Raw genomic sequence first — 20,267 nt, 5'->3', positions numbered from 1 at the left:
TGGGGGAAGGCTTGGTTAGCTACATTCCAGCTTACAGTGCACAGCTGTATCTACCTAAGGTACTCGTGGATGTTCCAGGTTGTTCCAGTCACTCAGCTATCAGCTGGCATCAGCAACCCTGGACCAGCACAAATGTGAAGTTTTTACACGTAAGGATGTCACAGAGAAAAATGTGTTCACAGTCAGGTGTAAAGATTATTCACCAGTGGGAATCTACCCCCTAGGTTTTGAAGCCACAAGCGGGAAGGGTGATTTTTGTAGGCCTAGCTGCACACCACATGCTTAGAGTAACATGAAGCGTTGGCCCTGAGAAGCTGGACTTGGCAGACAACCCCCAGAGCCAAGTGCACCTGGCAAGCAGCAGAAGCAATCTTCACACATAACTGTGCTATTAGGTCTTGCCTATGCCACATGAACCCCCATGTCAGGAAAATTTGTCCTGCAAAGCATCCCTTGTTTACGATGCCTCTGTGTTGTGCAGGAGCTCTATGCCCAGTTCAAAGCCAACGAGGAGGTCTACAGCCAGCTCCTGGCTAAAGGGAGGCTGATGCTCCTGAGCCGCGCTGATTCTGGGTCTGGATCAAAGACAGAGCAAAGTGTGGCTCTCTTGGAGCAGAAGTGGGGCCTCGTCAGTATGAAGATGGAGGAGAGAAAGGTAATGTGCTAGGAGGGGTGCGGGTGTACCAATCACCAAATCACTGTACTCACATTTGCATGGTGCAGAGCAGGGGACTCTTGTGTGAGTGCCACACATTCCCTAGCTTGCGCAGGAAAGCGAGGCTCTGCGCATGTGGAGCTTCATACAGAGGAACTTTTGGGACTTGAGGTGGTATTAAAGAGGTGTGTGTTTGAAAAGGGAGTGGAGAGAGAACCTTGCTTTGGTTTTAATCCAGCTGTTTCACAATTCCATTATTGGTAAATTGTGATGGTCCCATAGAGCAGGGGAAGCTAATGTGGTGCCTTCCGGCTCTTCTCGGGCTCCCAGCCCCCATGAGCCCCAGCCAGCATGGTCAATGGTCAAGGATGATGGACACTGTGGTGCAGCAGCATCCAGAGGGCACCACATTGGCTGCCCCCCCCCCGCCAAGTAGGTGGTCTCTTCTTGTTCTGATGCTTTTTGTTGGAAGAGAACCTGGCTCCAGAATGGCTTTGATGAAGGGGAAGAGTTATTAACATTTGAAGTGTGACCTGTTAATATGCAAGTCACGTTCATCGGTTGGACTGAGAAGGTCCAGCCTAGAAGGAGTCTCTCATTTATTACACAATTGTGGTCTTTGTCTCAGAAGCCAGCATTTGTGAACTTTGGCTGGTGCTCCTTTCTTTCTGCCTTTTGTGCTCATTCTGCTGCTTTTTCTCCCCCTTCTTTTAAAACTCAGTCCAAGTTGGAAGAGGCCCTCAGCTTGGCAACCGAGTTCCAAAATTCCCTGCAAGATTTCATCAATTGGCTCACCCTTGCAGAGCAGAGCTTGAATGTTGCTCCTCCACCCAGCCTCATGTTCAACACAGTGCTCTCACAGATAGAAGATCACAAGGTAATGATGCCCACTTGGGTGTGCATGTGTGCATTGAGGGAGGGTGGGAGGAGCTATCTGACTTGAATAGTGAAGCTGCCAAAAGGTAGAGAAAAACTTAATTATTTAAAATAGCTGTGGAGTATTGAGAGAATTCAGTTATGGTTCTATAATTGTATCATATTCACAAGTGCTCGAAACTTGAGAAATAAAATGAGAGCTAGATAGTACAGTGGTGCCCCGCAAGACGAATGCCTCGCAAGAAGGAAAACTCGCTAGACGAAAGAGTTTTCCGTTTTGGAGGTGCTTCGCAAAATGAATTTCCTATGGGCTTGCTTCGCAAGACGACAATGTCTTGCGAGTTCCTGCTGGTTTTTTCCCCTTCCCCCCCCTTTTTCTAAGCCGCTAAGCCGCTTATCAGCTGATCCGATCAGCAGATAAGCCGTTAAAAGCCACTAATAGCGCTAATCCGTCAATGGGCTTGCTTCGCAAGACGAAAAAACCGCTAGACGAAGAGAATCACAGAACGGATTCTTTTCGTCTTGCAAGGCACCACTGTATCTTCTATCCACAGCAAGAATAGACAATAAGCACTTCCACAAGAACAACAATAAACAATGCCTAGGTATAGCAGCCAAATAAGGAAAGACTTTAAAATTAAAACAGGGAAATATTCCATCATAGGTGTTTTCAAATAACCAAGTTTTTGAAACTGCAAGATATATAGATAGATATTAACATATAGTAAAGAGGAAAGGCTGTTGTCATGCTGCAGTTTGCTTGGCTGCCAGTAGGGGGCACTGTGAACTACAGCATGATGACAGATTTCTGAGAGCTGCTGGGCTCTTGCATTGGAGGTTGAGAAGAAGGGAAGCAGAAGAGGGAAGGACTATGGTCCACCTGAGTCGTGGACGAACTGTCAGGACAGGCTGGGGTGGCTCCCCCAAAACTCCTGCTCTTTTGCTGCTGCTTACCTAAGACCAATGATGCCATTTCAGCACCACTGGAGGAAAAAGAGAAACAGAGGCAGGTGGGCACCCCAGGCAAGCTGCCTAGAAATGGGCAAGGCAGGGCATCTCCCCAGCAACCATCCCACTCTGCTGCCACCCACCACTGCCCTCTTCTTTGCCTCTTCGACTGAGGTTGCAACAGCAACTTTGGCGTGAGGCAGGCAGTATGAATAGTAGGGTTGGGAGGATGTCTAAAGCAAGGAGGCAAATTGGCAAGTAGCGGTGAGTGAAGTGAGCAGTAGCACAGTCATAAATTATGAAGCATTAACAAATTAATAATCTGTAATATTAAAAATGTGACTTAAAATCAGTTAATAAAAAAATAACTATCAGTTGTATTCTACTAACTTGTAGACAGAGTACACCTATTGAAACTAGTGGGCCTAAGTTAGTCAAGGCCATTAATTTCAATGGGGTCTAGTTTGAGTAAAAGTTAGTTGACTACAACCCCAGGCTTTTACTACAGTGGTACCTCAGGTTAAGTACTTAATTTGTTCCGGAGGTCCATTCTTAACCTGAAACTGTTCTTAACCTGAAGCACCACTTTAGCTAATGGGGCCTCCTGCTGCCGCCGTGCCACCGAAGCACGATTTCTGTTCTCATCCTGAAGCAAAGCTCTTAAACCGAGGTACTATTTCTGGGTTAGCGGAGTCTGTAACCTGAAGCGTATGTAACCCGAGGTACCACTGTAGTTCCCTAAAACAAGTGATGGGGCTTGTGAGGTGGGTCAGATTATTCATTTGTTGCAGGTAGGGAACTGGAGGCTGTGTGTGTGTGTGTGTGTGTGTGTGTGTGTGTGGCTCACTCATGGCTACCCAGTCAATCTGTGGCCATGGCAGGCCCCAGCCTAGTCTTCGGACTCCCTTGCCAGCCGTAGTGACTACAGTTGAGCTTTGTGCCATCTCACCTTGGAACAAAACCTCCATCCCAAATGAATTGGCCTTCCCTGCATTATGTGGTGCCTAAGAGACCCAGGAGAGCAGCCTTCATTTTTTCCTTGTCAGGTGTTTGCCAATGAAGTGAACGCCCACCGGGACCAGATAATTGGCCTAGACCAAAGTGGAAACCAGCTGAAGTTTCTCAGCCAGAAGCAGGATGTGGTCTTGATCAAGAACCTCCTGGTCAGTGTCCAGTCACGCTGGGAGAAGGTCGTCCAGCGGTCAGTGGAAAGAGGGCGGGCTCTGGACGATGCCAGGAAGCGGGCAAAGCAGGTGAGGAACAATCCTTTGTAGGCTAGAAGCCAGGGAGGCACAAAGGGCATCAGCTCAGAGCTACAAAATACTTCTGTTTCTCTTGGGCTCATTGAGGGCCATTGGCGTATTAGGCACTGTTTGCAGAAGTACGAAATGTGGGTCAGGTGTTAGGGGATGGGGGATAGGTGAAAATTGGCAGTGAGTAGTGGAGTTGGAGAAGCATGTGAATTCTAATAATATATTAAATGGAAAAAAATAATCTTCATAGTTCCATGAAGCTTGGAAGAAGCTGGTTGACTGGTTAGAAGATGCAGAAAATCTCCTGGATTCTGAGCTTGAAATTTCAAATGATCCCGACAAGATCAAACTGCAGCTCTCTAAGCACAAGGTTAGAATTGCATGTGAAACAGTTCCTTTGCTTCTTGTGAAATTATCTGTAGTCACTGGCCTCATTCTCAACCTATGTTTTGGGTGGGTTTATTTGGGAAAATCAGGAGTTCCAAAAAACCCTGGGTGGCAAGCAGCCTGTTTATGATACCACGATCCGGACAGGAAGGGCCCTGAAAGAAAAAGCTCAGTTCCCAGATGACAACCAGAGCCTGGACCATCTCCTTGGGGAAGTCCGTGACAAGTGGGACACTGTCTGTGGCAAATCAGTGGAAAGGTGAGTGCCTGAAAGGGCTTCCTAACAGGTAACATCCTGTAGTAAGTTGAGGTGCCTGCAGGTCGTAAAAGGGGGTCTTAGAAACCAGCTTTAAGTCACCTATTTGGATTGGGTGTGAGGGGCATTTATCAGCATCAAGACCTATATTTGACCAGTTTGTATACTGACTGCACATCCAAAGGGCAGGGGCCTTAGCTAGGTTCCTGCTGGATTTGCTCTGGATACATCTGGATTCTCCCAGGCCCTTGCTGGTAATCCACACTAGTTTGTTCTTAATCTGTTAGCTTTGGATTTCCCCCCTCTTCATTATTATCATTGTGTAGTTCTTGGTTTTATTGTAATTTTTACATTGTGCTGTACATGCTTTATGATTTTTAAATGCAAAGCCATGTAATTTGTTTTAATAAATAAATTACCTTAACACACCATTTTTTCTTAAGGTGTGCATAAGGCTCTGATTACGCCACATTTATTATGGTGCCCAAGGAGATGGCCAATTGAGGGGAAACTGCAACACCCACTTACCCCTGCATTTTCCATTTTTACAGGCAGCACAAACTGGAAGAGGCCCTTCTGTTCTCTGGCCAGTTCATGGATGCATTGCAAGCTCTGGTTGACTGGCTGTACAAGGTGGAGCCCCAGCTGGCTGAAGACCTACCTGTCCATGGGGACCTGGACCTGGTCATGAACTTAATGGATGCTCACAAGGTAACGGCTGCTGGGGGACAGAGCCATCCATTTGGAAGCCACTTCACACTGTGTAAGCCTCAATGTGTTATGGACTAAGGCAGTGAACTGGAGTCCCTGTGAAAATGTACTTGAGTTTCTAAGTTTTACATCTCACCCTTCATCCCAAAGGGAGCCCAGGGCAGCTAACATAAAAGAATACAAATATAATACAATAACACATGAAAATGTTTAAAACATCATTTGGAACGTAATAAAAAAATGGGAGCAGTTAATACCTCCAGAGTTTTGAAAAGTGCAAGGCCATTAGAACCAAACTGCCTTTTAATGAAAATATACTTGCAAAAGGTCCAAGATCGGGTTTACAGGTCTCCAGATAACTATCAAAAAACAAACTTAGTGCTCTTTACAGGGGTGGAGAGCTTGGAGAAAGAGGGTGCAACTATGCTCTGTTCCCCTTGATAGGTCTTCCAGAAGGAGCTTGGCAAGCGAACAGGCACCGTCACGGTTCTCAAGCGCTCAGGCCGGGAACTTATTGAGAACAGCCGCGATGACACAACGTGGGTGAAAGTGCAGCTGCAAGAGCTAAGCAACCGCTGGGACACCGTCTGCAAGATGTCTGTCCTGAAGCAAACTCGATTGGAGGAGGCCCTGAAGCAGGTAAGAGACGGGAGAAGGGTGGCATCATCTGCAACTTGCACATCTCTTTGGTCCATACCAGCCCTGTGACTGTTGTATCTATTGCTCCACCCCTTTTGCCTCTGGCCCCGCCCACCACGGTGTGTGTCCCCCTACCCAGGAAGGTTCCCTGTGAAGGAAAGTGGCCCTTAGGCTGTGAGAAGAGTTATCCATCCCTGCTGTACAGCAACTCAAAAGGCCTGTGCTCCATGGGGAAGGGTTCACGGGTGCTGTTTCCCCTTTCCAGGCAGAAGAGTTTCGAACTGCTGTCCATCTTCTGCTGGAGTGGCTCTCTGAAGCTGAGCAGACCCTCCGCTTCCGGGGAGCTTTGCCCGACGACGCAGAAGCACTGCAGTCACTCATCGATGTCCACAAGGTGGGTAGCTGATCAGAAAAGGGAAAGGCGGGAGCCTGAGGGGATTGCCAGGCAGCCAGGCTGAGCTGTTGTACTTTACCCTTTGCTGCAGGAGTTCATGAAGAAAGTCGAAGAGAAAAGGCTGGATGTGAACTCCGCTGTGGGGATGGGGGAGGTCATCTTGGCCGTTTGCCACCCAGACTGCATCACCACCATCAAGCACTGGATCACCATCATCCGAGCTCGGTTTGAAGAAGTGAGTCACAGAGGCCTTTGCTCTGCCTCTCAGCAGCTGCAGCCAGCAGGAATGGAGCTGAGAGACTTAATAATTCTATGACTGTATAAGAAGAGTAATGCATTTTGAATCCCCTTCCCACCTTGCTTCAGCTGCTGTGATATCTTAGAAGGTTCATGACAATGCTGGCTACAGAGATGAGAGGAGCCAGCTACAGAATGTAGAAATTCACTGCAGTTCCTAAAATGCTTAGGTAGAAGCGCTTTTGTTTTGATTTTATTTTTGGAACAAGCAAGAGCTTTTTATTTATTTAAATGGAAAAAAAATTACTTCACTTTTTGAATGAACCTTTCTGGAGTAGCTTGTGAATAAACATAATATGATAATCACATAAGAACACACAGCATACCCTTAATATTTTTCCTGTATACTCCCTCCATCTTCAGCTTAAAGCATTTTTCAGTCTTCTCCCTTAATCTAGATTCTAGACTATTTTATCACTGGCACCATTAGTTCAAGTTCACTCATAGTGCCCTAAGTTTGTAATGTTAGTAGGTTGTAGAGCTTGCAGGGTAAAACACAAGTTCCAGGTGAGCTAGAGGAGGGGAATGCAAAAGTGAAGAAGATGCTTAGGCAAGGGAAGGGGCATGCGAGTAACCCGGAAAGACATACCGCTGCCTTCCCTCCCTGCAGAGATACCTCTCATTTGCTGCCAATTACCCTCCCTGCTTTTCATCCTCTGCCAGGTTCTCACATGGGCAAAGCAACACCAGCAGCGGCTTGAAGCAGCCCTCTCAGAGCTGGTGGCCAATGCAGAGCTGCTGGAGGAGCTCCTGGCATGGATTCAGTGGGCTGAGACAACGCTGATTCAGAGGGACCAAGAGCCAATGCCGCAGAACATTGACCAGGTCAAAGCCCTCATTGCAGAGCACCAGGTAACCCTGCCCTGGTTGGCTCCCTCTTTGCCACCTTCCAGAAAAGAGCATGCTGTGTGTTTGAGAAAGCTGTTCACAGTGGCTTTAAAGTGAAACAAAGCACCTGACTTCGTTCTTCCTAGCTGTGTGTGAGCTTGCAGTGCTTTGGTTTTGCCATGGAGTAGGACTCCACGTGCCTGTAAGCTTAGAGCAGAATGGAGGGTCATTGTCTTCCCCTTCAGCTCCTACTGCTTAGAGGCACTCTGGCTGGTGCCCCTACCCCCAATCCTGGCTCACCCTCTTTTCTTTTGACCTCTAGTGGGCTATATATATATCTAGCACAGGCTTTCTGAACCTGATGCCCAGCCTTTCAGACTACAGCTCCCATCAGCCCCAGCCTTGGCGCAGAGGAGCTTTCCCTAACCTGCTGCTGCATATGTTTTGGACTCCCAGCAGCTGAGCTGGTTGAGGCTGATGAGAGTTGTAGTTCAAAACGGCCACGTTGGCTGGGGTTGATGGGAGCTGCAGTCCAAAACAGCTGGAGGGAAGACTGATTTAGCAGTGCCATGCAAGAACAAACAATGTGGCATTAGATGCAAGATTTGGGTTCCTGAGAATTTGGTGCTTAATTTGGAGAGTGAGGTACTAAGTTCCTAACCCCTATGGTGGCAAAGATATATTGAAGGTACATGGGCAACGGCTGGTGAAATGTTACTATCCAAAGAGGAGACTGAATAAGAACAAGAGCCAATCTGGTGTAGTGGTTAGAGTGTTTGGGCTAGGGGCTGGGAGACGATGGTTCAAATCCCCACTCGAGTAGCCTAACCTCCTCACAGGGTTGTTGTAGGGTTAAATAGGAAAGAATATAAATGTGATAAATATTTATGTATCATGTACTTGTGTATGGCCTTTCATCTGTAGATCTCAGGGCAATTCACAACATAAAGATATAATAAAATAGAAAATACAATATAATAAACACAAACTGCATAACAAAAATAAGAGCAAAAACAAACCAATAATCCCCCCTTCCACAACACATTTAAAAGGGTATGAGATGTTAATCAGCCAAAGGTGCTTTGAGTTGTTTGGGGATAGGACTGCTTACATTAGCAAAAGGACAACATTTAGTTGCATAGTAACAAAATGCTGCACTCTTCTTCTACCTCTAATCATCTTTCCTACTGCATTTTCCAGTCCTTTATGGAAGTAATGACCCGAAAGCAGCCAGATGTGGATCGCGTCACAAAAACATACAAGAGGAAAGCCACAGAGCCGGCTCATGGACCTTTCATTGAGAAATCCCGAAGCAATAGTATGTTGGCAACCCTTTGGGCAAATTTTAAATATTTGGGGCCTAATTCATTTAGGGCTTTAAACACTAATAACACTACTAGCATCTTGAACTGGGCCTTGATCAAGAAATAAGTACTGTATATGTGTTCAGGAACACTCCCATCATCAGCAGCATTATGATTATTACTTTTATTATGATAATTACTGATGCTACTACTACATATTCCATGGCTGAGACCAGTCTTTAAAACAAAAGTCTGGGCTGTAGCTCTGATGTGCCTTGGCTCAGGTACAAGCTTGGGGTGACTTTCTGCACCTCCTTGGACCAGGATGGGCAGCCTTTGGCCTAGTTTAATAAGCCCTTCGCAAGCAATCATTTCAGGCCTCAGGAGTCTGTCCCAGCAGCCTGCTGGGCAGGGTAGGAAGAAAGGGGAAGAGGCATGAGAGAGCAGCGGGGGGGGGGGTAAGAGAGAAAGAGAGGTGGCTCCGCCTACTGCTGGCTTTAGCCCTGCCCACAGTCAGCATGTGGTCCCCAAGGAAACACAGCCCTTGTCAGGAAACCTGCTACCTGTCCCTGCCTTCAAACGCCCCATGCAGACTGCAGGGTTCCTGTGAGTTGATATGATCTTAGTGAAGTTTCCAGTTTCATCTGCAGAAGGAGAGCTCAGTATTTAGTTTAAGCCTTTCTTCCTTTGCCCCTTCCCCATAATTTTTTCATTACGCCCCTTCACTTTGCTCAATTTCTGCTATGTTTCCTCCCTGTCCCTGTCTTTTTTTCCTCTCAGGAAAATCCCTGAACCAGACAGCCCCACCCCCAATGCCAATTCTCTCCCAGTCGGAAGCAAAGAACCCGCGCATCAACCAGCTTTCGGCCCGCTGGCAGCAGGTGTGGTTGCTGGCGCTCGAGCGGCAACGCAAGCTCAACGATGCACTGGATCGGCTGGAAGAGGTAACCACTTTCCCTTTTTCATGTGCACAGGGAACCCCTTCCCAGCACGGCAAGCAAAGCCCCAGCTGAGAGAAGCTGGGTCATGATGGTGCAGCAGTTCTCCCAAAGGCCCGGCTTCCAGGGCTTCTGTACAGAGCTCTCTTCCTGTTGGGAGCAAAACGAAGGTGCTGCTACCAGTTTCCAGCTACAGGAACTGTAGCTTCCTCATTTTCTTTGATGGTGCGCCTCACTCTCCCTTCAAAGGAAAGTCAGTGGGTGGAAGCTTGTATATAGCCTTTCTATCTCACTTTGGGGGAAGATGAGTGCAGTGAGGCTGGAGCAGGGGAAGGCAAACTGCCTTCTCATTTTCTTTTCCAAACTGGCCCTGCTTTAAGGCTGCTTTTCAGGGTCTGCAAGTCTTCACCACATTTCCTGTTTCCCTCTTGGTGCTGTGTGGTGTGCTTGTTGGGGTGAGCAAGCCTAGACAGGGGCCTCACCTATCCCTGCCCCCTAAAAAGGAGAGCAATATCTTGGTAGTCTAGCAGCTAAACCACTTCATGACTATTTTGCCTTGTGCAAGCTAGAAAAGTGGCTGGTTTTTAATTTATTCTATGCCACTATAATAATAATTACTATTTCTGTGCCTCTCTATTCACATATGAGTTCACAGTCATTTACAATTTGACAATACCAGCTAGATAATTAGCAAAGGTAAAACCACTGAGGCAAAACAGGTAATGCAAAGTCTGTACAACAGCAGCAGTGCCCAAAATGGAGAGCAGGGCAAAGGGGCAAGTGTGGAATTTGTATCTTGACTGATTTCCTCCCAACCATGCTGCTTTCGGGGAACCAGGTCCAACTTTTCCACTCCTCCATAGCCCAGGCATTACTCACTAAAAGACGAAGAAGAAAAAACACAGATGGATGGGAACTGGCAGGGCATACTTTTAGCCCATCCCAAATCCATGCAATTGCTCTTGGCCCCTTGCCCTTGGTGTACAATTAAGAGCCCTGGTAAAACAGGATTCTCAGTTGCACAGGAAGCCATTAGATGGCTTCTGCCGCTACAGACATTCACCCTAAAGACGTGAGGGGCCAGGGCTAAATGCATAGCCCACTGTATCCCTTCCTTATTTTGGTGAGTTTGGTGTCAATCAGGCAAATCCTACACTTTGAGAGGAGAGAGAGCTGTGCTGTTGTCTCCTGCATCTTAGGAGATGTAAATATTTGTGGATCCTCTTTCCAAGTGAGATGTGAAACAGCCTTTCCTCTTCCCTTCTCCAGTTGAAAGAGTTTGCAAACTTTGACTTTGATGTATGGCGGAAGAAGTACATGCGCTGGATGAACCACAAGAAGTCACGTGTGATGGACTTCTTCCGGCGGATTGACAAAGACCAAGATGGGAAAATCACCCGGCAGGAGTTCATTGATGGCATCCTGGCATCCAGTAAGCCCCCTAACACTTTTAATGCTTAAAACACTTTCAGCTGCCTTTACCTGCTGACTTTGTTTTTTCCCCCAGATTGAGAAGCAGGAAGCAATTCCTGCTTAGTGTCAAGCAAACAACCCTGCCTGCAAGAAGAGCCATTGTGGTGCAGTATAGTGTAAAAACTGTAATAAAAGTAATAGTGGTTAGAGTGTCGGACTAGGAGCTGGGAGACCAGGGTTCAAATCCCCACTCAGCCGTAAAGCTCACTAGGTGACCTTAGGCCAGTCACTGCCTCTCAAAGATGTCTGACAAATCTTGCATTTGGGATCGGTAATGGAGTTTCCATTTGTTCTCTCCCATTCAGAATTCCCCACTACTAAGTTGGAGATGACTGCGGTAGCTGACATCTTTGACCGTGATGGGGATGGTTACATTGACTATTATGAGTTTGTAGCTGCTCTGCACCCTAACAAAGATGCTTATCGGCCAACAACAGATGCAGACAAAATTGAGGATGAGGTAAGACATTTTGATAAGGCAGCAAGGATCCAGGAGCTATGGAGATAGTTAAGCTGTTTCAATCTCACACTGCTCTGCAAGCACCTAGGATGCAGTTGGTGCTGCGTAAGTTGTGGAAGGATGGCTGCTTAATCTTCCTGCCCTCCTCCCTTTAAAGCCCACCTCTTCCAGAAAGCCTTTGGCAAAACCACTATCTGGTCTCCATGCCCTAATTCAATAGCCCCATATTTTTCTCCTGCTATCCTCCCTTGTTACTTATTTTCTAGTTTGTAAGCACCTTGAGAAAGGGACCTGTTTTCTCATACTTTGCAAAGCACCACATGCATGGACAGTGCCATAAGAATAATCATAACAGTCACATGTGCCAGCCTTCATTTGCTCAGGGCTGTCACATCTCTTTTATATGTAAAAAGTCAAGGAATCAAGATTCATGAGAGTGAGAATTTGAGTCAAGAAGTGAGAGACTTTGCCAATGCAGTAACATCCAGGTGTGGAACCCCCTCTGCTCTAAAGTTCAGCTGGTGCAAACCTTTGTTAAATTCCTAGGCCAGCTGGAGACCTTCCTCCTCCTCCTCCTCCAGGCCTTCTAAATTTTACAAATGTAGCTGCAGAGTTCCAGAGAGTTGCTATAAAAAACAGTGGGAGTTGTTTTCATGGTGATAATTGTATTTTATTGCTTTGTTGTATTTTAACTTCTTGCAACCCACCCTGAGATCATTTGTGATGACAGGAGGGATATAAATCTTTCAAATATATAGTAGAATGGGATTTTGAATCTTATCTGGGGAAGGTAGTGTGGTGCAATAAGTAGACTCTCAGACTTGTTCCACTGGGGTCTTGGGTTAAAATCCCTCCCATTCAAGCATGAAGCTCACCAAAACAGCCATAGTCCAGTCACCACTAATCTTCTTATCCTCACAGGGTTGTGATGATGAATATAAATTGGGACAATATTGCCCACTTTTTCCCCTTTGTGGTTTTTCAGTAGGGACTGTCTTAAAGTAAAAAGAAAAACCTTTCAAACCAGTTGGAGAGCTTTCCTGTAGTTTAGCCTAATGGAATCTCTTCTTTTCTTTCTACTCAACAGGTGACCAGGCAGGTGGCTCAGTGTAAATGCGCAAAGAGATTCCAAGTGGAGCAGATTGGAGAGAACAAATACCGGGTAAGCTGAAGGGGGCTTTGCTTGCATTGACAGTTGGGGGGGAGGGAGGTTCCTCTGGCAACCTGATGGTTTCATTGTAAAGGGTTAAAAAAAAAGTTCTCTAATTTCATTGTGGACCCCCATTTCATTTTGTAGCAGGGAACTCCATGATTGACTGGGAGGGGGGGCAGGAAGTGTTTCCTTTTGCCTGTTTTACTTTCCAGCCCTGTGTGTTCCTCTGAGATTTAAACACAGTCCTTCTGAAAATGCTCATGGGCGACTTCTGTGCTGCTTCTGTTTTTGTCTCAAGTTCTCAGAGTCTTCCACTGGCAATAGAACCATCTAGCTTAGCTTTCCCACGTGCCTGAACTGCGCACAATTTTAGCTGAGGTGCAAACAATCTGAGCAGCCACTTGTTGGTGGCTGCATTTTTAAGGAACAAAGTGGGGGTTATAATTATCACTTGGGTTGGCAAAATGTCTTGAGCTTGCCCTGAATTTAGCACAAGAGCAGAGAGTGTAAAATAACCAGCACTGGCCCTAGTCACATTTCTAAAGTGTACAAGATCTTTGGCTTGCTTCGTTAATATAAATGTGTATAAAAGGGAAGTACCAAAATGTGACGTTTAGCATGCTGAGTAATGTCGAGTATACACATCAGTGGTACTTGTGGTTAACAAGACATTTTTCATAGCGATGCTCTGTTAATGCTGCTCAATGTTTTTTGTTTCCTCTCTCTCCCTCCCTCCCTCCCTCTCTCTCTCTTTCATTTGTACTTTCTTCTCCTTTGTAGTTCTTCCTCGGCAACCAGGTACAGTGTGCCTTGCAATGCTGTCTCTACATCCTTTTATAGATTGTTTCCCTTAAAAGAATCGCATGTGTTGTCCCTTTACAAACTGATATTTTCATTGCTATGGGTGGTTGTGCTGGTGTGGATGCTGTGGTAAGAGCTTGTCTGTATTAACAGCCAAGATTCTGGTATACAGTGACATAATGATCAAGGGATGGAATGGAAGCAACGCTACAAATGTGCAAATGCCCCCTTAGTGACAGACACAAACATGGGCACTCACAAAGGAACTTCCCTGTGTTTTGTGTGCCAGACACTTTTTTAGAAGATTGAAACTCTTGGTAGTGAAGCAGCCTTCGCTAACTTTGTGCCCTCCTGATGGTTTGGACTGTGACTCCAATCAACCCCGATTGTGCTAGTTGGGACTGATGAGGGTTTCAGCCCAAACCATCTGAAGAGCACCATATTGGCAAAGTCTGCTTTAAAATAACTCATATTTGACTTCTTGTGCAGCTAAGCTGGAAAACTGTGCAGGCAGGACTGAATGTCTCAAAACTGGTTAGCTAACTCAAATGGGCTTAACTTGAACCAGGCTGTAGCCCTTGAACCAGTCTCTGAAGCCCATTGTTCAGCCATAAGAAGTATTAAAGCACAATCACAGTTTGATTCTGTAAGCTCAGCCATAGTCCTACATGTCTGAGAGATGTAGAGAAAGGATTCCCATTGGAGCTGAGCACTGCATAATCCTATGACTTCAGAACCTGCCACATAACTTTGCTGGTGGGGGATTGATGGATATTTTCAATCACTAGCAACTGAGGCTATGCTGTTAACCACCAAAATAAAATATCCAGAACTGACCAAGGACACATAGAGCAGAACATACAGTGCATGCAAATCTATACCCCTGAGGCATGTGAATAGCAAGCTCAGGAAGCTAATTATCATTTCCATTGTGTACCTTCAGATTTTTAATATCATACTTGAGGCAAGAGGACACATTTTTCTTGCAGTTCTTCACAAGTTTGGTCCTTCCACTGTACCATCAGAGCAAGATACCAGCAGGATACCTAGTTCTTAGAATGCAGCATCTCTTGGTTCTTCCAGGAGGTGTAACTTCTGTGCCTCTTTCACAGAGTTGAAATTCTTGCAATGTATTCTGTATACCAGTATCTGGATGCCTTCCAATTAATTTTCCACCGCTTTTGGAATGCAAGCGCTGAATCCATTTGGATAATTTCCTTCCATAATTAGCACTAAAGCTTCAAGCCATCTGCATGGATCGTGTCAAATAACTCAAGGCTTCAAGAAGATAAAATGAAAAAAATGCTTCTCATTTCCTCCTGCATAATTTTTAGCCAAATCATAACTCCAGAGGGAGTTTCAGCAATGCAGAGAAGAAATCCATTTTAAACTTGTTTTGTGAGATGCGTTCTGCCCCTCTGTTGATAGGATGGTAGGAAACTAATGTCTTCAGTGCCTTAATTTTGCTGGACAGGGTGGACTGGTTTTACTTCAAATGAGCCCTCAAAGCCTAACATTATAAAAAGGACTTGAATTTCCTTGAACTGGTAGGAAAGAGCACAGTTAAAGTCTTGCTTGTTCAGAAAATCAGACGGTGAGCCAAAAACACAGAGAAGGTCCATGCAGCTGATTGTAGTTACCTTCCCTCACTATTGTAATGTAGAAATGAGAAATTCCTCACCTGTAAAACATGACCTACTTTACTATGAGGGTGATGACAATTAAGGGCATTGAAGAAGATTCATATAGCACTTGGCATTTCCAGTTTGCATTATGGATGCTGATCTTTGCAGAGCAGATTTCTAGTGAGGCAGGACATGCTGTTTAGTCCATTGGTCAAGGCTTCAAATTGTGGAGATGTCATACTGCTAGTGGTCATTTCAGTAAATGTATTTCTGATCCTTAAGGCTACCACTTTGCAGGTTTGCACATCTCTGGCTGCTGCAATTAACTCTTCTGCGTGGTGGTGGGGATGTCATGTACCATGAATTTTATGGGTCTTCAGATCTGGTGAAGGGCTTCTCTCCTTTTTGATGAGAGTGATTGGTGGGATTCTGTTACTGAATTTCATGTGAATTCCAGTTGTCCTCTCTCCAGAAATGAACTGTATCAAGGCTGGCATGTGGCTGAATTCGAACCATGCTCCAAACAACACCCCCCAAGGCCTTTGTTGGGAAATTGCTCAAAAGTTCGAAGTTCTGACTTTATTTCATCTTCCGCATAACACAATGGTTACAGTTGGCCCAGAGACAAATGGGCAAGCCTTTAAGGGAGCACAATAGATGTGCAAACACTGCAGAGGAGATATTTCTGGGCACTACCTCACCCTGAGTCCTCTTTGGTCCACCTGTTCCATAGCATAGCCTGGTCCATAGCAACTGTCTAGCCGATGATCTCCAGGGCAGTCTCTGGCAGGAAGAGAGAAAAGGCCTTTCTCATCACCTACTGCTTGGCTGATTCATTTTAACCTGAAATGCTTCCAGGAATGGGCTTTTGGGCACAGAACAGGTGCCCTGCCACTGAGCTGAGGTAGCTCCAGCAAAACAAGGGTGCACCTCCTTCATTTTCATTTAGTTATAATTAGCAATGCATTAAAATGGATCCATTCTGGTTTTATTAACATCATCACCACCATTATTTATTCATATACTGCTTATAGATTTCTGAGTGGTTTACAAAGCATGAAAACCAGTTATACAAACATTTAAAATATAAACATCCATAATAAACCCATTTAGACATTAAAAAAAATAAATTCTTAAAGGCAGTTAGTAGGTTCAGGAGAGAGGTCCCCGTGTCAAAGCCCATCCTGCTGCAGTCCCTCTCCTGAAGCGGCCCTGTGCTGCCACCTTTCTTTTTTAATTGCAAGGTGCCTTTTGGGCTCTTTTGTGGGTGCTCATCTAAACCATTTCCCCCTCTGCTGCTCCCTCCACAGTTTGGCGATTCGCAGCAACTGCGGCTGGTCCGTATCCTGCGTAGCACAGTCATGGTTCGCGTTGGTGGAGGATGGATGGCCCTGGATGAGTTTTTAGTGAAGAACGATCCTTGCAGAGGTAAGAAATGGAGAGTGATTCTTAACAAACATGGGGCTCTTAACCTCCCCCAGGGTAAGGCTTTGAGGTGTCTGCCATTAAAAGTGAGTGGGCCAGGACCACCCATGGAGCCCAGCCCAGCCCAGCAGGAAGTCTTCTTGAGGTCAGTCAAAAGATCAGCCTAGCCAAGAACTTCTTGAGGAGGGTGACCTGTGTTGATGAGTGGGAGAGAAGTGCCAGTGAGGTTCTCTGCTGCAAACACCATGATATCTTGAGCAGACCCTAGTCCATCCTGAATGTCGGCATAAGTACCAATAAGTACTTGACTAGGACATCCTATGTAACACTCACATGTTGGGGCGGGGGGAGAAGTAGAATCCATCAGAGCCCCCACCCACCTCTTTACATCTGTGGGCTGAGCTCTCTTCTCGTACCCTTTCCATTTTTCCTCTAAAATGGCTGCCCTGCATGCCAGCCAGCGTGTAAGAGACTTCTCCTTGCCTTTTTCCTCCTCCTCCTCCTCCTCTTTGATCCCCACTGCTGTTTGTTTTTCCTGCTCTATCTTTTCTTTGTATATATGTATTTTCTTTATTCTAGTTCACCACCCGGGAAGTAAAATAAAACGCTCTGATTCCAGCTCTTCGATTGCCAGTCAGTCTCCGATAGGTTGGCGGTTTTTCTTGGCTTCCTCTCACTACTCCTCCTCCACTTGTTGGGAATGGCTTTGCTTCTCTAACCTGCTTTGATCTTCCCCATCATCCCCTCTGGCCCAGAATAGTATTTTGCTGTAGTGAAGGGCATGGGGTGGGGGCAGAGAGAGAGAGAGAGAGACAAAGAACTTTTTTTTTGCTGGTTTGGGCTGAAAGCTGCAAGTTGAGTAGGCTTCACAGCCCCTGCCTCATCTCAATGTCTGTCACATTGGCCCTGAAATCACCACTCACTTTTTCCCAAGGGTTGCAACATGTATCCTCTGCACCAGCTTATGCTCACAGCAGCCTTGATGGGTTCAGCTGAGCAAGAGCAACTTGCCCCGAGTGAGGAGCAGGGATTTGGGCCCTGGTTCAACACCAGACTAGCTTCCTTTCTTGCCTTTTCTGCATTTCCCTCAATCCCCCCCAAAAAATCCTCCCCTTTTCTATTATATCATTTACCTTTTCTCCTAGAAATTGCCTGTAAGTAAATATGGTGTTCTGTAAGACAAAAGGCTGGTGTTAGAGCTTTGTGAGGGAATGGCTACCCACCCAACCCTCCAGCCTGCAGTCTGGGCCCCCTTCCTTTGAAGACAGGTTATTCCTTCTGGCCTGTGGCTGTTGGGTGGCCATTTTCCCCTTCCCACCCATGATAGTTTGTCTGAATGCGGCTGCATGCTGCCATGTTGTAAAACATCTGGGATAGTTTTCGCCAGTCAGTGCTTTCCAGATGTTTTGGACTATAACACTCATCATTCCCAGCTAGCATGCACTATGAAAAATGGGGCTGACGGGAGTTGTAGTTCAAAGCATCTGAGGGCCTAGGGTTCAAGAAAGCTGAAAGGATTTGTTTCTTGATTGCCTCTTGGTACTGCTGATTCTTCTGTTCCTGGTGCTGCTCTTGAGCACTCCTGCTAGGCGTCCGCAGATTGTTCTGACGCAATCCTAGGGGTGCTTCCAGATGGGGGTTTATCATGGAATCAGTGCTCCTGATGCATGCAAGTGTTTTACAGAGTCCACACAACATTGTTGGCATCAAAAAGCCAGCTTGCACCAACTCTGAATTTGATCTTACTGGGGAAAATCTGATAAATATATATATAAACCCAGTTACCAACAACCCACTTGTGGTATCTCAATAGCTCGTTTGCAAGCTAAGCCCCTCTCTGGAAGTCCCCTTGGCAGCTGCAATTGCTTGTCTTGGGGTGGATAATGTGTGAAATCTCCAGCTGCCCCTTTTTCTGCCTGGCAAGGCTTTATGCATGGTGTCTTGCTCAATTAACAAAACTGCTCCTTGCTGTGTGTATCTGTTTGTTAGGTTTGTTGCTGTTTTTCCTGTAAAACTGAAGAATATGCTTGCTGTTTTGCTATGAAGCAGGTGGTATAATTGCAGAGGAAGGAAACTGAAAATTGGGGAAGGGGTGTAGCTCAGTGGGAGAGCAACTGCTCTGCCTGCAGGTGGTCCCAGGTTCAGTCCCTGATGGCATCTCCAGGTAGGGCTGGAAGAGACTCCTGCCAGAAATTCTGGAGAGCCACTGCCAGTCAGTGTACGCAATGCTAAGCTATGGGGATCAATGATCTGACACAGTATAAAGCAGCTTCCTATGTTCCTGTATCCTGGTTGCAAATTTTAAGTCAGGTTTATTTCCTTCCATTTCTTGAGAATCAGGTGAAAATGAATTGAGAGCTCTTTGGACGACACTTTGTTTCCCAGACCTCTTGCCGCATAAACTTAGCTAAGTGTGCTGTGCCAGCAGCTGACCAAGCTCTGCTTTGGGTCAGCAAGCTTCCCACAGCTGGGGGGGGCATAGAATTGTAGAGTTGGGTGGGAACCCAAGGGTCTATTCACCCCCGCAATGCAGGAATCTTTTGCTCAGTCTGGGGCTTGAACCCACGACCTTGAGATTAAGAGTCTCATGTTCTGCTGACTGAGCTATTCCAGAATTCTTTGGTGCTGAACTGAGACTGGGTAAAGAAGACCCCCCCCCCCCACTCCAGAGGATCCTTCACTAGCCTGTAAAGCAGATTGTACAGAAGGACGTGAGTAATAGATGGCGTTGGTGGTATAGACGAGACGGGCGCTGTCTATACGTGCTTAGAGGGTGCATATCTGAGTCCTTTCAAAAGTGTGTGGACTTGCCCTGTTGCAGGCTGAAACACCACTGCTCTGAATGATGTTTGTGGTGGGAGCTTCTATATGAGCTACAGAATGCTCCTAGATCTTTCCCCTCCTAGGAAGACTTTTCCTCTCTATCTTGAGACTTTTAAGCTGCTGCTGGTGTAGCAAAGTGGAAGACCAAGGGGTCTGTCTCACAGAAAATTAACTGGGAGGAGGAGGAAAGAATCCAAAGCACACCCCAGCAAGCCTGCACCAGGGAGTCAGAAGCATCTGGCTTTGCCTGGCTTTGCCATCTGTTTATATCTCAGACTCTGGTTTCTTTGGCTTTTTTTCTTCATGTTTTATGGTGGTTCCTTTCCTACAGCTCGAGGAAGAACTAACCTTGAACTTCGAGAGAAATTCATTCTCCCAGAGGGAGCTTCTCAGGGAATGGCGCCATTCCGGTCCAGGGGGCGCAGGTCAAAGCCCTCCTCTCGGGCAGCCTCCCCAACGCGGTCCAGCTCAAGCGCCAGCCAGAGCAACCACAGCTGCACTTCGATGCCCTCCTCCCCAGCCACACCTGCAAGCGGGACAAAGGTGAGAGGGCTTCTTTAACCATTAAGAATGGCTTCTGTCACTCAGTTGCTCCAGGACAGGTACAGGCCTCCGAGTGTCCAGTGGGGCCTGTCCACAGAGGACAGAACTTTCAGGGTCACTCAAACATTTATTTCTGCCCACGATGACAATGAAATGCTGTCACATCCAGGTGGGTAGAGTGAAATGGCGGAGTTCCTCTTCCCCCCCCTCCCCTCCCCTCCCCCAAATTACACCTGTCTGTTTGTGTCTCATTTTAATTTTTGGGCCATCCCTGGTTTGTTTTCTTGGCTTCTGTGATCCTGGGAAGCTTTTTTCCCCTGACGCTTGGCCTGGGAGAGATGGCCACGTTGGCAGTGGGCACAGAGCACAACCCCTACTTGTGTGACTCATATCTCGTCGCCCATTTTGTATGTTTCCTTTCATTACCTGTTGGGTTTGGTTTTTTATTTTATTTTAGGGTTTATTTACTTTTCTGTTT

At 46.4% G+C, this 20,267-nt stretch overlaps 1 protein-coding gene and 1 long non-coding RNA gene across 19 annotated transcripts in view; one reads left to right on the top strand and one right to left on the bottom strand.

Annotated features, from left to right (window-relative positions):
- MACF1 (microtubule actin crosslinking factor 1) overlaps positions 1-20,267 on the top strand; it is a 301,663-nt gene that overhangs the window by 276,459 nt on the left and 4,937 nt on the right. For 10 of the 17 annotated variants that reach the window (XM_082229497.1, XM_082229484.1, XM_082229485.1 and 7 more), the window contains 19 exons: positions 482-655; positions 1,377-1,532; positions 3,526-3,732; positions 3,983-4,102; positions 4,209-4,378; positions 4,927-5,086; positions 5,531-5,725; positions 5,991-6,119; positions 6,211-6,354; positions 7,080-7,268; positions 8,445-8,562; positions 9,329-9,492; positions 10,756-10,918; positions 11,265-11,419; positions 12,507-12,581; positions 13,353-13,370; positions 16,309-16,426; positions 17,003-17,071; positions 19,578-19,789. In XM_082229497.1, the coding sequence (XP_082085623.1) occupies positions 482-655; positions 1,377-1,532; positions 3,526-3,732; positions 3,983-4,102; positions 4,209-4,378; positions 4,927-5,086; positions 5,531-5,725; positions 5,991-6,119; positions 6,211-6,354; positions 7,080-7,268; positions 8,445-8,562; positions 9,329-9,492; positions 10,756-10,918; positions 11,265-11,419; positions 12,507-12,581; positions 13,353-13,370; positions 16,309-16,426; positions 17,003-17,071; positions 19,578-19,789 (2,736 nt within the window). The remainder of the gene's footprint in view (positions 1-481; positions 656-1,376; positions 1,533-3,525; positions 3,733-3,982; positions 4,103-4,208; positions 4,379-4,926; positions 5,087-5,530; positions 5,726-5,990; positions 6,120-6,210; positions 6,355-7,079; positions 7,269-8,444; positions 8,563-9,328; positions 9,493-10,755; positions 10,919-11,264; positions 11,420-12,506; positions 12,582-13,352; positions 13,371-16,308; positions 16,427-17,002; positions 17,072-19,577; positions 19,790-20,267) is intronic. The other 7 variants (XM_082229488.1, XM_082229487.1, XM_082229492.1 and 4 more) reach the window with 3 other exon arrangements.
- LOC309536001 lies at positions 16,433-19,731 on the bottom strand. Of its 2 annotated transcripts, none has more exons than XR_014221473.1 (3): positions 19,595-19,731; positions 17,557-17,595; positions 16,433-16,615 (listed from the first exon to the last, which is right to left on the bottom strand). It is a non-coding gene; the product is annotated as an uncharacterized lncRNA (long non-coding RNA). The 2 variants fall into 2 exon arrangements; XR_014221474.1 differs by lacking the exon at positions 16,433-16,615 and adding an exon at positions 17,062-17,190.

This window comes from Podarcis vaucheri, assembly GCF_965113315.1.
Source record: "Podarcis vaucheri genome assembly, chromosome: 7".
Classification (NCBI taxonomy): Eukaryota; Metazoa; Chordata; class Lepidosauria; order Squamata; family Lacertidae; genus Podarcis; species Podarcis vaucheri.
This window is presented reverse-complemented; position numbering and strand designations above follow the sequence as displayed.